This window comes from Dendrobates tinctorius, unplaced genomic scaffold (assembly GCF_039654945.1).
Source record: "Dendrobates tinctorius isolate UK_male_01 unplaced genomic scaffold, ASM3965494v1 ptg000241l, whole genome shotgun sequence".
Taxonomy (NCBI): Eukaryota; Metazoa; Chordata; class Amphibia; order Anura; family Dendrobatidae; genus Dendrobates; species Dendrobates tinctorius.
In genome coordinates this window covers 1,805,466-1,819,138 of record NW_027361908.1, presented here as the reverse complement: position 1 = coordinate 1,819,138, position 13,673 = coordinate 1,805,466, and the positions used below count along the sequence as shown (strand labels likewise).

Below are 13,673 nucleotides of genomic sequence, written 5' to 3'. Positions count from 1 at the left end.
TGCCGTGATTTTCGGCGCGAAAACGCTGTGAAAACGTTTAAAAATCTTGTACAGAACGCCCCCCATGCATTCCTATGGCATTCCGCACATGCTGTGCTAATGCTGCGCTTTTTTCCGCTGCGGAATCGCATCGCGGAAAAAATCACAGCATGCTCATTCTTTTGTGCGGAATCGCAAAGAATTGTCGCGATTCCGCACCCCTAGGAATGCATGAGAATCGCTTACTTCCCGCATGTGGCTATGCCCACCATGCGCGAAGTTAAGCGTCTCATGTGCGGTTGGTACCCACGGTGTGGAGGAGAGGAGACTGTCCTCCAGGCCCTGGGTACCATACCCCTGTAAAAAAAAGAATAAAAATAAAAAAATCGGGGTATATTTACCTTCCGACGTCCCGCGCTGCATTCCCGGCCTCAGCTTTCCCAGTACTGCCTTGCGGCAAGGTCCTGTAATGACGTAGTCTCGCGTGACTCTAGCGGTCTCGTGGGATCGCTATAGCAACGGGAGACCAACGTCATCACAGGTCTCGCAAGGCATTACTGGGAACGCTGAGGCCCGGGATGGCAGTGCGGGACGTCGGAAGGTAAATATACCCCGATTTTTTATTTTTTAATTATTTTTTACATTCTTTCTTTTACTATTGATGCAGCATAGGCGGCCTCAATAGTAAAAAGCTGCTCACACTTGTCAAACACTATGTTTGACGAGTGTGACCAACCTGTCAATCACTTTCCAAGCAATGCTTCAAATCGCTTAGAATGTGCTTGCATATCGCATGCGAAAATCGCGAACATAATCGCGGTAAAATCGCGCGGGGAAAAAAACGCGCGATTTCTGGGAAGGAGTCCGGTTTTCAGTGTCCGGATTTAAACGCTACGTGGGCACATAGCCTTAAAAACATATTTATTACTTTTGGCATGCTTCAATAGTCTCTGCTACATACAAGCGATGATCAGATCGCCTGCATGTAGCAGAATTGCTGACTTGCAATGAGCGCCGACCACTAGGTGTCGCTCATAGCAGTCCGGCAGTGTCGACCATAGAGCTGTTCAAAACAGCTGACATGTCTCGGTAAAGATTGTGGGCTCAACACCGGAGCCCACATCAAAGGGAGGGAGTCCGACATCAGCGTAAATGTACGCCCAATGTCGGAGAGTGGTTAAATTGAACTGATCACGTCACAGAATGCTATTACCCTGCAGATATGGGGTGAATCTGAAGGTTAATAGCGTTTCAATGCTGCCCCGTCGCTACATTGGAGGCCCAAGGCTACGAGGACCAAGTGAACTTTATTGCTCCTGGCAGCTTTGGGCTTTCAGTCATACAGGCATGGCTTCAGTCGCGTCCCAGTGCATAGTGAATGGCGACTGTAACCACGCCGTGGCACTGACTGACAGCCAGCTCTGTACTGAGTAAAAGCATTTTAACACTGTGGCTATTTCACAGACAAAACCTAAGAAAAAAAAACCAAATGAGTACATATACTGCAGTAAGTAAATAAGTAAACAGTAACAATACCTGTAAATAACACAGGGTACTTAGTTAACATTATTTTGCATACCACCACAAAAAGTGTACCCAATTGGGACGGTCCTATCCTGAGTCTAGTAGTAAAACCTTAGTGTCAACCGATCTCAATGTAGATAACGGCAGAGCAGGACAGGAGCCCGACTATTTCGGATATCTGCACATGGGAAGCTAGAGCTGTTGAGGTGGGCATTTCATCTATATAACTTTCCATGGGGATGTGTCTGAAATAGTCGGTCTCTGTTCTTCTCTGCCCTTATCTGCATTCAGGTTGGCTGACGCAAGGTAAGGGTACCATTACACTTAGCGATGCACCAGCGATCCCGACAATGATATGGATCGCTGGTGCATCGCTAAGTGGTCGCTAGTGAGCTGCCACACAGGCAGATCTCACCAGCGACATAGCAGCGGTCGGGGGTCGCTACTTACCTGTCAGACGCGGCGATCCTGACGTCCTTCCGCCCGCGTCCACGCGTTGCTCGTCTGCGCCACAGGAAGCGCAGCAGGAAGTGGCCGACGAGGAATGGTCCAGGGAGTTCTCGCGCGACCAGCGATGAGCAGCGGGGGAGCCGGTCGGAGGTAAGTATCAGACATAGCGATATCGCTAGCAATATCACTGCTGCGTCACAAAATCGGTGACTTTACAGCGATATTGCTAGCGATATCGCAGTGTGTAACGGGGGCTTAAGGTTTTAAGATCAGAGACAGGCTAGGACCATCCCGATTGTGTTTACCTTGTCTTTGGCTTGTACGCTTTTTTGATAGGGTACATTGTTAACAATATTTTTATGTTATTTACATGGGTTGTTTCTGAAAATAGAAAAAGAAAATAGTCCGTGAGTCCATTAGATTGGTCAACAACAGTATCTCACTTAACTTACTCTGTATCCTGAATGGTAGGCTTGTGTCAGTTGTTTGTTAATGTCAGAATCTGAAATGCAGCAGATAGCCTTCTGCAGACACTATGTGTGTTATGTACTGATATATACGGTATATATCCTTGGCACCATTATATTTATTGTCCACAGATCTATATGTATCCAGTATAGGGTTGAATGTAGTAATTACCATAATTAATATTCAGCATACTGCTGTTTGGACAGTACACAGTCACTCCGCTCTTTTACATACAGTCACACAGCTCTGCTACATATGTACATTTACATCTACACTGTGTTCCAAATTATTATGCAAAAAATATTTCCTCTAAATTACCTATTTGAATTGCAGTCATTGTTATTTTCCAGTCATCTAATATTCTAGTATAATTGCAATGTTTTTGAACAAACTGCCTATGAAAGCAGTATATTTTTAAAAATAAGCACTCAAAATGCATGTTCCAAATTATTATGCACAGCAGAGTTTTCAACCTTTTTATTTTGAACAAAAAAATGGTCAATTGTGAGATTATAAGCATTATCAGCTTATTACAAAATGAAATCAAACAGTTTTCAAGTCAAAACTTTATTCTAGGTGATGATACATTTGCACATAGGACCCCTTGTTCAAAAGAAGCTTCTGAACTCTCTCGTCCATTGAATTTGTCAGTTTTTGGATGGTTTGTGCTTCAATTGTTTTGCATGTGGACAGAATACCCTCCCGGAGCTGTTGCTTAGATGTGAACTGCCTCCCGCCATCATAGACACTCCTTTTGATGATGCTCCCGAGGTTCTCAATGGGGTTGAGGTCAGAGGAAGATGGTGGCTACACCATAAGTTTGTCCTCTTTTATGCCCATAGCAGCCAGAGATGCAGATGTGTTATTTGCAGCATGAGACGGTGCATTATCATGCATGAAAACGATCTTGCTGCGGAAAGCACGGTTCTTCCTCTTGAACTATGGCAGGAAGTGCTGTTTTAGAAACTCCACATAGATTATGGAGTTCATCTTTACCCCTTCAGGGATCCTAAAGGGGCCGACAATCTCTCTCCCCATGATTCCAGCCGCCCAAAACATTACTCCACCTCCTCCTTGTTGGCGCCTTAGCAGTGTTTTCATAGGGTGTCCATCAGCCAGCCATCCTCCACTCCATCCATCTGGACCATCGAGCGTTGCACGGCACTCATCGGTGAACAAAACCGTTTGGAAGTCAGTCTTCATGTATCGTTTGGCCCACTGGAGCCGTTTCTGCTTGTGTGCAGTGGATAGAGGTGGTCGACAGGATGGCTTACACACAGCTGCAAACCTCTGAAGGACCCTGCATCTTGTTGTTCGGGGGACGTTGGAGGCACCAGCAGCTTCAAAAACTTGTCTGCTGCTATGACAAGGCATTTTTGCAGCTGCTCTTTTAACCTGACGCAATTGCCTGTTGGAAAGAGTCTTCAGTTTCTCCTTATCAGCACGCACATGTGGGTGCTGGGAATTGATTGTGCGATGATCACGATGAAGTCTCTTGGCAATGTTGATTGACCTAAATACTCCACAATTTGTTGCTTTTCAGCAGCCGACACATCCTTTTCTCTTTCCCATTTTGGCAAAAAATATAGGCTGCTTAATAATGTGGAACAGCCTTCTTAAGTAGTCTTGCCTTTATTTGGACACACCTGCCAAACTAATTTGCACAGGTATCTGCAATTGCTTTCATTGATATAAAGAACCCTGACACACATCACCATCAATGAGTTTAAATGACAAACAAAAAAAATTCTAACCTTATCACTCCTAAACTCTTTTTGCATAATAATTTGGAACACAGTTTACATACATCTCTGCTATATACCGTATTTTATATAGGACTATAGGACGCACCTAGGTTTTAGAGGAGGAAAATAGAAAAAAAATGTAAGCAACAAAATATGCTCATGATGCAGTGTTATGGGGGGAGAGGAATCTGCTGCTGACACTGTCATAATGGTAATGTCTCCCAATTCTATACTAATATCACCCATCCTGGTGTGTATATATACTGCTCAAAAAAATAAAGGGAACACTTAAACAACAGAATATAACTCCCAAGTAAATCAAAACTTCTGTGAAGTCAAACTACCCACTTTGTAAGCAACACTGATTGACAATTTTACATACTATTGTGCAAATGGAATAGACAACAGATGGAAATTATTGGCAATTATCAAGGCACCTCAATAAAGGAGTGGTTCTGCAGGTGGGGACCACATCCCAGTACCAATGCTTTCTGGCTGATGATTTGGTCACTTTTAAATGTTGGCTGTGCTTTCACACTCGTGGTAGCATGAGACGGACTCTACAACCCACACAAGTGGCTCAGGTAGTGCAGCTCATCCAGGATGGTACATCAATGCGAGCTGTGGCAAGAAGGTTTGCTGTGTTCATCAGCGTAGGCTGGAGGCGCTACTAGGAGACGTGAAGGGAGCCGTAAGAGGGCAACAAGCCAGCAGCAAGACCCCTACCTCCGCCTTTGTGCAAGGAGGAACAAGAGGAGCACTGCCAGAGCCCTGCAAAATGACCTCCAGCAGGCCACAAATGTGCATGTGTTTGCACAAACCGTTAGAAACCAACTCCATGGGGATGGTCTGAGTGCCCGACGTCCACAGATGGGGGTTGTGCTCACAGCCCAACACCGTGCAGGATGCTTGGCATTTGCCACAGAACACTAGGACTGGCAAATTCGCCACTGGCGCCCTGTGCTCTTCACAGATTAAAGCAGGTTCACATTAAGCACATGTGACAGTCTGGAGACGCCGTGGAGAGTGATCTGCTGCCTGCAACATCCTTCAGCATGACCGGTTTGGCAGTGAGTCAGTAATGGTGTGGGGTGGCATTTCTTTGGAGGGCCGCACAGCCCTCCATGTGCTCGCCAGAGGTAGCCTGACTGCCATTAGGTACCGAGATGAGATCCTCAGACCCCTTGTGAGACCATATGCTGGTGCGGTTGGCCCCGGGTTCCTCCTAATGCAGGACAATGCCAGACCTCATGTGGCTGGAGTGTGTCAGCAGTACTTGCAAGATAAAGGCATTGAAGCTATGGACTGGCCCGCCCGTTCCCCAGACCTGAATGCGATTGAGCACATCATGTCTCGCTCCATCCACCAACGTCCCGTTGCACCAAAGACTGTCCAGGAGTTGGCGGATGCTTTAGACCAGGTCTGGGAGGAGATCACTCAGGAGACCATCCGCTGCCTCATCAGCAGCATGCCCAGGCATTGTCAGCACATTCAACTTTGTACAGAACAAAGTATTCAATGAGAATATTACATTCATTCAGATTTAGGATGTGTTATTTGAGTGTTCCCTTTATTTTTTTGAGCAGTGTATATCTTGGTATATATAGCCCCCCCCCCCCTTCCATGGCACCCTCATCCCCATTCTGGTATATATGGCCCTCATCCTACTGCACACATAAAAAATAAACAATTCTACTTACAGTATCTTCTCTTCTCTCCCTCGCCATGCGGCTTCCTGATCTGATGCTAGCCGCTGAATTCAGAGTGTAATCAGCGCATGACATCACTGCCATGTGCCCCCACACGCCGAGGTCAGCTGCAGGAATATTCTTTACTAGTGGGTACACTGTTAGCTGCAGCGGCTGGGTGATCACGTGTGCCTGCTATTAAAGATAAAGAATATTGACTGCTCTTCACCCCCATGGGCATGAGGAGCAGTGAATATTCCTTCTTTTTAATAGTGGACACATTCGATCGCCCAGCAGCTGCAGGAGTTGGTGGCTAAAGGTGCGCCCGCTATTAAAGAAAATGAATATTCACTGCTCTATGCTCCCATAGTCCCTCCCACCTGTCAGCGCTGGCTTCAGTGCAAAAAGGTGGTAGAAACTACGGGTGTGGGAACCATTCATTCTCTTTAACAGCGGGCACCTGTGTTAGCTGCAGTAGCTGGTGCCTGTCACCTGCTCCTATGCCACTGCCGCTCCATCCCCCCTCCACCCAATCCACAGCCTGAATATAAGCCAAAAATACATCCAGATAAGACGCACAACCTACTTTCCTAAAAAATTTTGGAGGAAAAAAAAGTATGTCTTATAGCCTGAAAAATACGGTATGCACATTTCCACAAACACACAGCTCTAATATTGTTCAGTCAGTGCTGCCAGTATCAGTTAGGAACGGTCCTAACTTCCATACTGGGGATCCCTTTAAGAGAGGCCTGGGGTCAGTATCAGAGCACTGAGGGATTTGCCCTAACATCCATACCGGAGATCGTTTAACCCCTTTCTGACATCAGAAGTACTATCCCGTCCATGGGACCCGGGCCCCTATGCCCATGGACGGGATAGTACGTCTAGCGCGATCTAGCTGATCGTACGTAATAAATTTATTTTTTAATAAAATTATTTTCCCGTTAGGGCTAGGGTTAGGGCTAGGGATGTGTTGGGGTTAGGGTTGGAGTTATAATTGGGGGGTTTCCACTGTTTGGGCACATCAGGTGCTCTCCAAATGCAACATGGCGTCTGATCTCAATTCCAGCCAATTCTGCGTTGATAAAAACAAATGGTGCTCCTTCCCTTCCAAGCTCTGCCATGCGCCCAAACAGTGTTTAACCCCCACATATAGGGTTTCAGCCTACCCAGGACAAATTGCAAAACAACTTTTGGGGTCCAATTTCTCCTGTTACCCGTAGGAAAATAAAAAATTGGGGGCAAAAATATCATTTTTGTGGAAAAAAATGATTTTTTTTATTTTCACGCCTGGGCGTTATAAAGTTCTGTGAAGCACTTGGGGATTCAAAATGCTCACCACACATCTAGATAAGTTCCTTAGGGGGTCTAGTTTCCCAAATGGTGTCATTTGTGGGGGGTTTCCACTGTTTAGGTACATCAGGGGCTCTCCAAAGGCAACATGACACCCGCAGAGCATTCCATCAAAGTCTGCATTCCAAAACATCACTACTTCCCTTCCGAGCCCCGACGTGTGCCGATACAGTAGTTTTCTCCCACATATGGGGTATCAGCGTACTCAGGACAAATTGGACAACAACTTTTGGGGTCCAATTTCTCCTGGTACCCTTGGGAAAATAAAAAAATTGGTGACTAAAAGATCATGTTTGCTGAAAAAATACGATTTTTTTATTTTCACCCCCGGGCGTTATAAACTTCTGTGAAGCACTGGGGGGTACCAAAACAGTGAAACCCCCCCACAAATGACACCATTTTGGAAACTAGACCCCCCCAAGGAACTTATCTAGATGTGTGGTGAGCATTTTGAACCCCCCAGTGCTTCACAGAAGTTTATAACGCCCGGGCATGAAAATAAAAAAAATCGTATTTTTGGAAAAAAATATGATTAATTGTACCGCTGTACGTTATAAACTTCCGTGAAGCCCTTGTGGGTTCAAAGTTCTCACCACATAACTAGATAAGTTCCTTGTGGGGTCTAGTTTCCAAAATGGGGTCACTTGTGGGGGGTTTCCACTGTTTAGGTACATCAGGGGCTCTCCAAACGTGACATGGCGTCCGATCTGAATTCCAGCCAATTTTGCATTGAAAAAGTCAAACGGCGCTCCTTCCCTTCTGAGCTCTGCCATGCGCCGAAACAGTGGTTCCCCCCCACATATCAGGTATCAGTGTACTCAGGACAAATTGCACAATAACTTTTGCAGTCCAATTTCTCCTGTTACCCTTGGTAAAATAAAAAAAAATTGAACGTGAAGTATTTTTTTGTGAAAAAAAGTTAAATGTTCATTTTTTTTAAATATTCAAAAAATTCCTGTGACGCACCTGAAGGGTTAATAAACTTCTTGAATGTGGTTTTGAGCACCTTAAGGGGTGCAGTTTTTAGAATGGTGTCACTTTTGGGTATTTTCTATCATATAGACCCCTCAAAGTGGCTTCAAATGTGGTGTGGTCCGTAAAAATAAAATGCTGTTGCAAAAATGAGAAATCGCTGGTCGACTTTTAACCCTTAAAACTTCCCAACAAAAAAAAATTGTGCTGATGTAAAGTAAACATGTGGGAAATGTTACTTATTAAGTTTTTTGTGTGCCGTATCTCTGTGATTTAAGAGCATAAAATTTCAAAGTTGGAAAATTGCGAAATTTTCAAAATTTTCACCAAATTTCCGTTTTTTTCACAAATAAACACAAGTTATTTGAATGAAATTTTACCACTAACATGAAGTACAATATGTCACGAGAAAACAGTGTCAGAATCACCGGGATCCATGAAAACGTCACAGAGTTATTACCTCATAAAGGGACAGTGGTCAGAATTGTAAAAATTGGCCCGGTCGTGAACGTGCAAACCACCCTTGGGGGTGAAGGGGTTAAGAGGGAAGATGTGCCTATGGGATGGAGGGGGGATTCATTTCTGTCGTGCGCTCTGCTCCTTTCTGGCGCAAGACAATGGCTGGGAGCTTATGTTCCTGGGGATATTGGATCTCCCCAGGTGCTCAGTGTCTGTTGAGGTGTTGTGAAGTGAGAAAACTGTTGCTCATAGCAACCAATCACAGCTCAGCTTCTTTTAAACAGCTCTGGTGAAATGAAAGATGCTTAGTTGCAAGGAGAACTGTTGCTCATAGCAACCAATCAGCTCAGCTTCTTTTAAACAGCTCTCGTGAAATGAAAGATGCTTTGTGATTGGTTGGTGATACACACACACACACACACACATACATTCACTTTTATATATATATATATATATATATATATATATATATATATATAAGCACACCCCAGTTAACACCACTAGTAACACCCAGTGTTTTAAAGGGGTGTTGCCATTTCGTACATTTGATATATCCTCAGGATATGGTATAAATAGGTCCACCTTTATCTCAATACCAGGGCCTTGATGTGAACATCCTTACAGACGGCTGTAATTCCCATTCAGTTGCATGGCAATTCGGACCACCTCTTCGTTGACAGCAGCAAGCGACAGGCTCTATTTTTGAGGTTCTCATTGGTGGGACTTGGATCTGCTATACATCTGTAACATGTCTCCTGTTCAGTGTCCATTTATTGTGCTGGGAAATACACCTATTTACCCAATTGAGACTATGTTCTCTCCGCTCCGTGTTTGTCTGGTTTTCTTCCATGTGCCAAGGACATACTGATAGGAAATTTATATTGTGAGCCTTAATGGGGACATTGATGATGTCTGTAAATCACTGTGATGACACTACAAATAATTTGCCCCTTTGATTGGGAGGTATACAAGAGATTGTTGTCTTTTCACTGCATGGAATAAAACTATTTCATACCAGGTTATCCTGTGAAAAGTTCCTAGATAACATGATCTCTGCAACCAAGGTTGCATAATCCTGTTGAATTGTGTTGTCATGATTTACACACTTGTATCCATACACAATGAGATTTTACATCATATTTACTTTATTTTTTTCTGAAGGTCCACAACTTGTACAGTTGTATAAAAGTAGCGGAAGATTTTGTCTCTCCAGAACACGTGAAACATTGCTTTCGTCTGACGCAGGAATTTAGGCACTTGTCAAATACGCATACAAACCATGAGGACAAACTACAGGTATAACAAGTAATTTCTTAGAATACATTAATTACCAGTTCTGTAAAAGAAAAACTACTTTATTTCCTTAGCCTTTTAAAACCTAAAATTCTAAAACCATTATGTATCTTTCACTTTTCATTGTATAGGAACATAAGCATCTAAAGCTTATGGACAGCTTTGCACTATTTTTTTTCATTTTTATAAAATATAGCAACTTTCATCCCATTTTGCTGTTGTAGAGTCTAAGCAACTTCCTAACATAGCTGGTTGTCCAGCTACTTCTGACGAACATCCAACAGCGAGGGAAAGCATCCAAGTTTTCAAGGAGGGCAGACTGGAAAAACTAATCTACAGTGCTGTGCAAATTAATTGGGACAAAGCATTTTTTTTTTTTTTAAGTAAAATTGTAAGTTGGTTACCAGTCAGTGATTCAAACCAGTTTTAACTACTTTGAACAGACACTCACACCACAGGCACTCACACCTGTTCAAAGCAGTTAAAACTGGTTTGAATCACTGACTGGTAACCAACTTACGATTTTACTTAACAAAAAATGCTTTGTCCCAATTAATTTGCACAGCACTGTACATAGCCGTATAATATATGCCAGAAGAAAGTATATTAAGAGGTTGTAGAATCACATAGATTATGTAAAATTCTACTGGGAAAAAGTGAGGACTCTGGGAAGGAAGGGGAAAATATATACTTCTCAGAATCGTTGTCTGTTACCAAAAGTTAGAGGAGATTCCTTATGGTCTGTAGAAGAGAAAAAAAAGACGTCCAGAAGTGAAGCTGTGATTGTATCTGACAGCTAGTGAAGAAAACAGTAGTGGTGAACGAGCATGCTTGAATGTATAGGTGCTTCTTACAGAATTAGAACATCATCAAAAAGTTAATTTATTTCAGTTTTTCAATGCAAAAAGTGAAACTCATATAGTCATTACAAACAGAGTGATCTATTTCAATGTGTTTTTTTCTGTTACTGTTGATGATTATGGCTTACAGCCAGTATTGAACAACTGAAATAAATTAACTTTTTGATGATATTCTAATTTTGTGAGAAGCACCTGTAGTCTTATCTGAGCATGCTCGGGTGTTATCCGAGTATCTTGGGCGTGCTCAGATGTTATCCGAGTATCTTGAGCGTGCTCAGATGTTATCCGAGTATCTTGGGGGTGCGCGGATGTTATCCAAGTATCTTGGGGGTGCGCGGATGTTATCCAAGTATCTTGGGGGTGCTCAGATGTTATCCGAGTATCTTGGGCGTGCTCAGATGTTATCCGAGTATCTTGGGGGGTGGTCAGATGTTATCCGAGTATCTTGGGGGTGCGCGGATGTTATCCAAGTATCTTGGGGGTGCTCAGATGTTATCCGAGTATCTTGGGCGTGCTCAGATGTTATCCGAGTATCTTGGGGGTGGTCAGATGTTATCCGAGTATCTTGGGGGTGCTCAGATGTTATCTGAGTATCTTGGGGGTGCTCAGATGTTATCCGAGTATCTTGAGCGTGCTCAGATGTTATCCGAGTATCTTGGGGGTGCGTGGATGTTATCCAAATATCTTGGGGGTGCTCAGATGTTATCCGAGTATCTTGGGCGTGCTCAGATGTTATCCGAGTATCTTGGGGGTGGTCAGATGTTATCCGAGTATCTTGGGGGTGCGCGGATGTTATCCAAGTATCTTGGGGGTGCTCAGATGTTATCCGAGTATCTTGAGCGTGCTCAGATGTTATCCGAGTATCTTGGGGGTGCGCGGATGTTATCCAAGTATCTTGGGGGTGCTCAGATGTTATCTGAGTATCTTGGGCGTGCTCAGATGTTATCCGAGTATCTTGGGCGTGCTTGATTAATATATTCAAGTCCCCGTGGTTAAGGTGATATCCTGGCACGCTCATTCATCACAAGTCAGCAGCATTCTGGACACAAAGACCTCATATGCAGCCCATATTACTGGGCATTCACATAAGTCTGAAACTAGAAAAATAAATATTATAGGGTCTGAAAATAAATGAAGGATGAAAGATTGAAAACTGAGTCTTAGAGATTGTAATAATTAAAAAGTTACTCTAAAATATGTAAATATAATTCTTCATGTAAGATGTCCATAGTGTTTAATCATAATAGGTTTACAGAAAAATATGGTGGCCAAATATTATAATTAAGACATGATGAATTTGGGTAATGCCCTTTGTTCCCTTCCCCTATCCCTAACAACATTTCCAAAAATTAAAAAGAAATTTTTCTCTTACTGTTTCTTTGTTCTTTTCTTTCAGGTCAAGAACATTATCTACCATGCAGTCAAAGATGCTGTTGGCACCCTCCGAGCACATGAGTCTAAACTGGCGAGATCATAAAGAACATTAAGTTTTACGCTCTTGAAAAATCGGAACAGGAGCATCATTCACTTTTTGGATTTGTCACTTCTAGAGGCAAAAGTCAAAACAGAGAGGATCCATTGTACAACCCAGCCACTGTTTTCTGTACAGCCTCATCACATGTACTATAGACGTGCCTCACTTATGCACTTGTCTGAAAGGCGGCTATTTTCGGTCGCTGCCTTCAGCTTTAACTACATGATCTCTGGAATACTGTTAGCACACTTCTGGACTAAGAAAATCTAGAAGAGCATGTATGAAATCTTGGGCATAGTTTTCCAGTCTTGGAGAAATCTAGAAAACTAATTCAAGAGGAACTAACATAGTTTAATACTTATAAAAAGAAAAACTCTTCACCTTGAACCCAATGTCTAACACAATGGATAATTTAGTTCTTGTCCTTGTAGTTATTTGCAATACAAAACAACTTGTTACAACCTTATTAATAGCATAGTTCAATATGCTAGCTTTGAATAAAGTGAAGGGGGCTGAATTCATGCTTTTACTGGGGGGAGGATAGGCATTGGAAATGTATTTATTAAGACCAATAGGTTTGTAATGGAGGAGTTACTCTTTCATGACATTAGACATTTTTAGACCTTTTGAAGATAACCTCTGTTTTTCCTGCATTTCCAGAATGGCGCATAGCATTTAGTCTTCCTTTCACAATGACTATTCTCTGTAAGTGTAAGTACTGGCCAGTTTTAGGGTTCTCACACCATACCCAAGTGTTCATGTTAAGAGAGGAAGTCATTACCAGGCATCTTTCCACTGCGTTTGTATTACGTGTATATAGTTGCTGTAGCAACTTTATGCAAAATGTTTGACACATGATCCATTTAATTTACCAATTGTTACTCATCCAATGAAAAAAAACTGCACTCTTAACCAGTGATATATTTTGAAATGAATACATTATTATTTTAAGGAGCTGTCTAGATTTTGGGAGGTGATAATTTTTCCGCCTGTATTGGTGCCACTTTGCAGGTCTGTTTATACATTCATTTACACACGTTTTTTTAAGTGAAATATTGTAGATGACTTTAATTTGACTTCCTGTATTTTGATTTTGTGAAGGGCTGACTGGGGTTTCCATGTTCTTATTAAAGTACAACAAATCTCTCGTTTGAGTCATTTGTTTGTTTTTTTCCTACAGTTAAGTCACATGGCACAAGTTGTATACACTGTTTTAGTTTTCAGCCAAGACAATTTATGTACAGTACCTCTAATAACAGTATTCCTCATTTAATTATATACATTTTTTTCTCCTTTGCCTCATTGGGGGACACAGGTACTGTGGGTGTATGCTACTGCCGCGTGGAGGCTGACACTAAGTGAAAAAAAGAGGTTAGCTCCTCCTCCGCCGTATACACCCTCGCCCCGG

General features: G+C 42.8%; 1 protein-coding gene across 2 annotated transcripts in view; it reads left to right on the top strand.

Annotated features, from left to right (window-relative positions):
- KDM3B (lysine demethylase 3B) overlaps positions 1 to 13,412 on the top strand; it is a 131,515-nt gene extending 118,103 nt beyond the window's left edge. For both annotated transcript variants that reach the window (XM_073556900.1, XM_073556899.1), the window contains exons 23-24: positions 9,800 to 9,934; positions 12,188 to 13,412. In XM_073556900.1, coding sequence (XP_073413001.1) covers positions 9,800 to 9,934; positions 12,188 to 12,268 — 216 coding nt within the window. In that variant the 3' untranslated portion in view covers positions 12,269 to 13,412. The remainder of the gene's footprint in view (positions 1 to 9,799; positions 9,935 to 12,187) is intronic.
- The last annotated feature ends 261 nt before the right edge of the window (positions 13,413 to 13,673 follow it).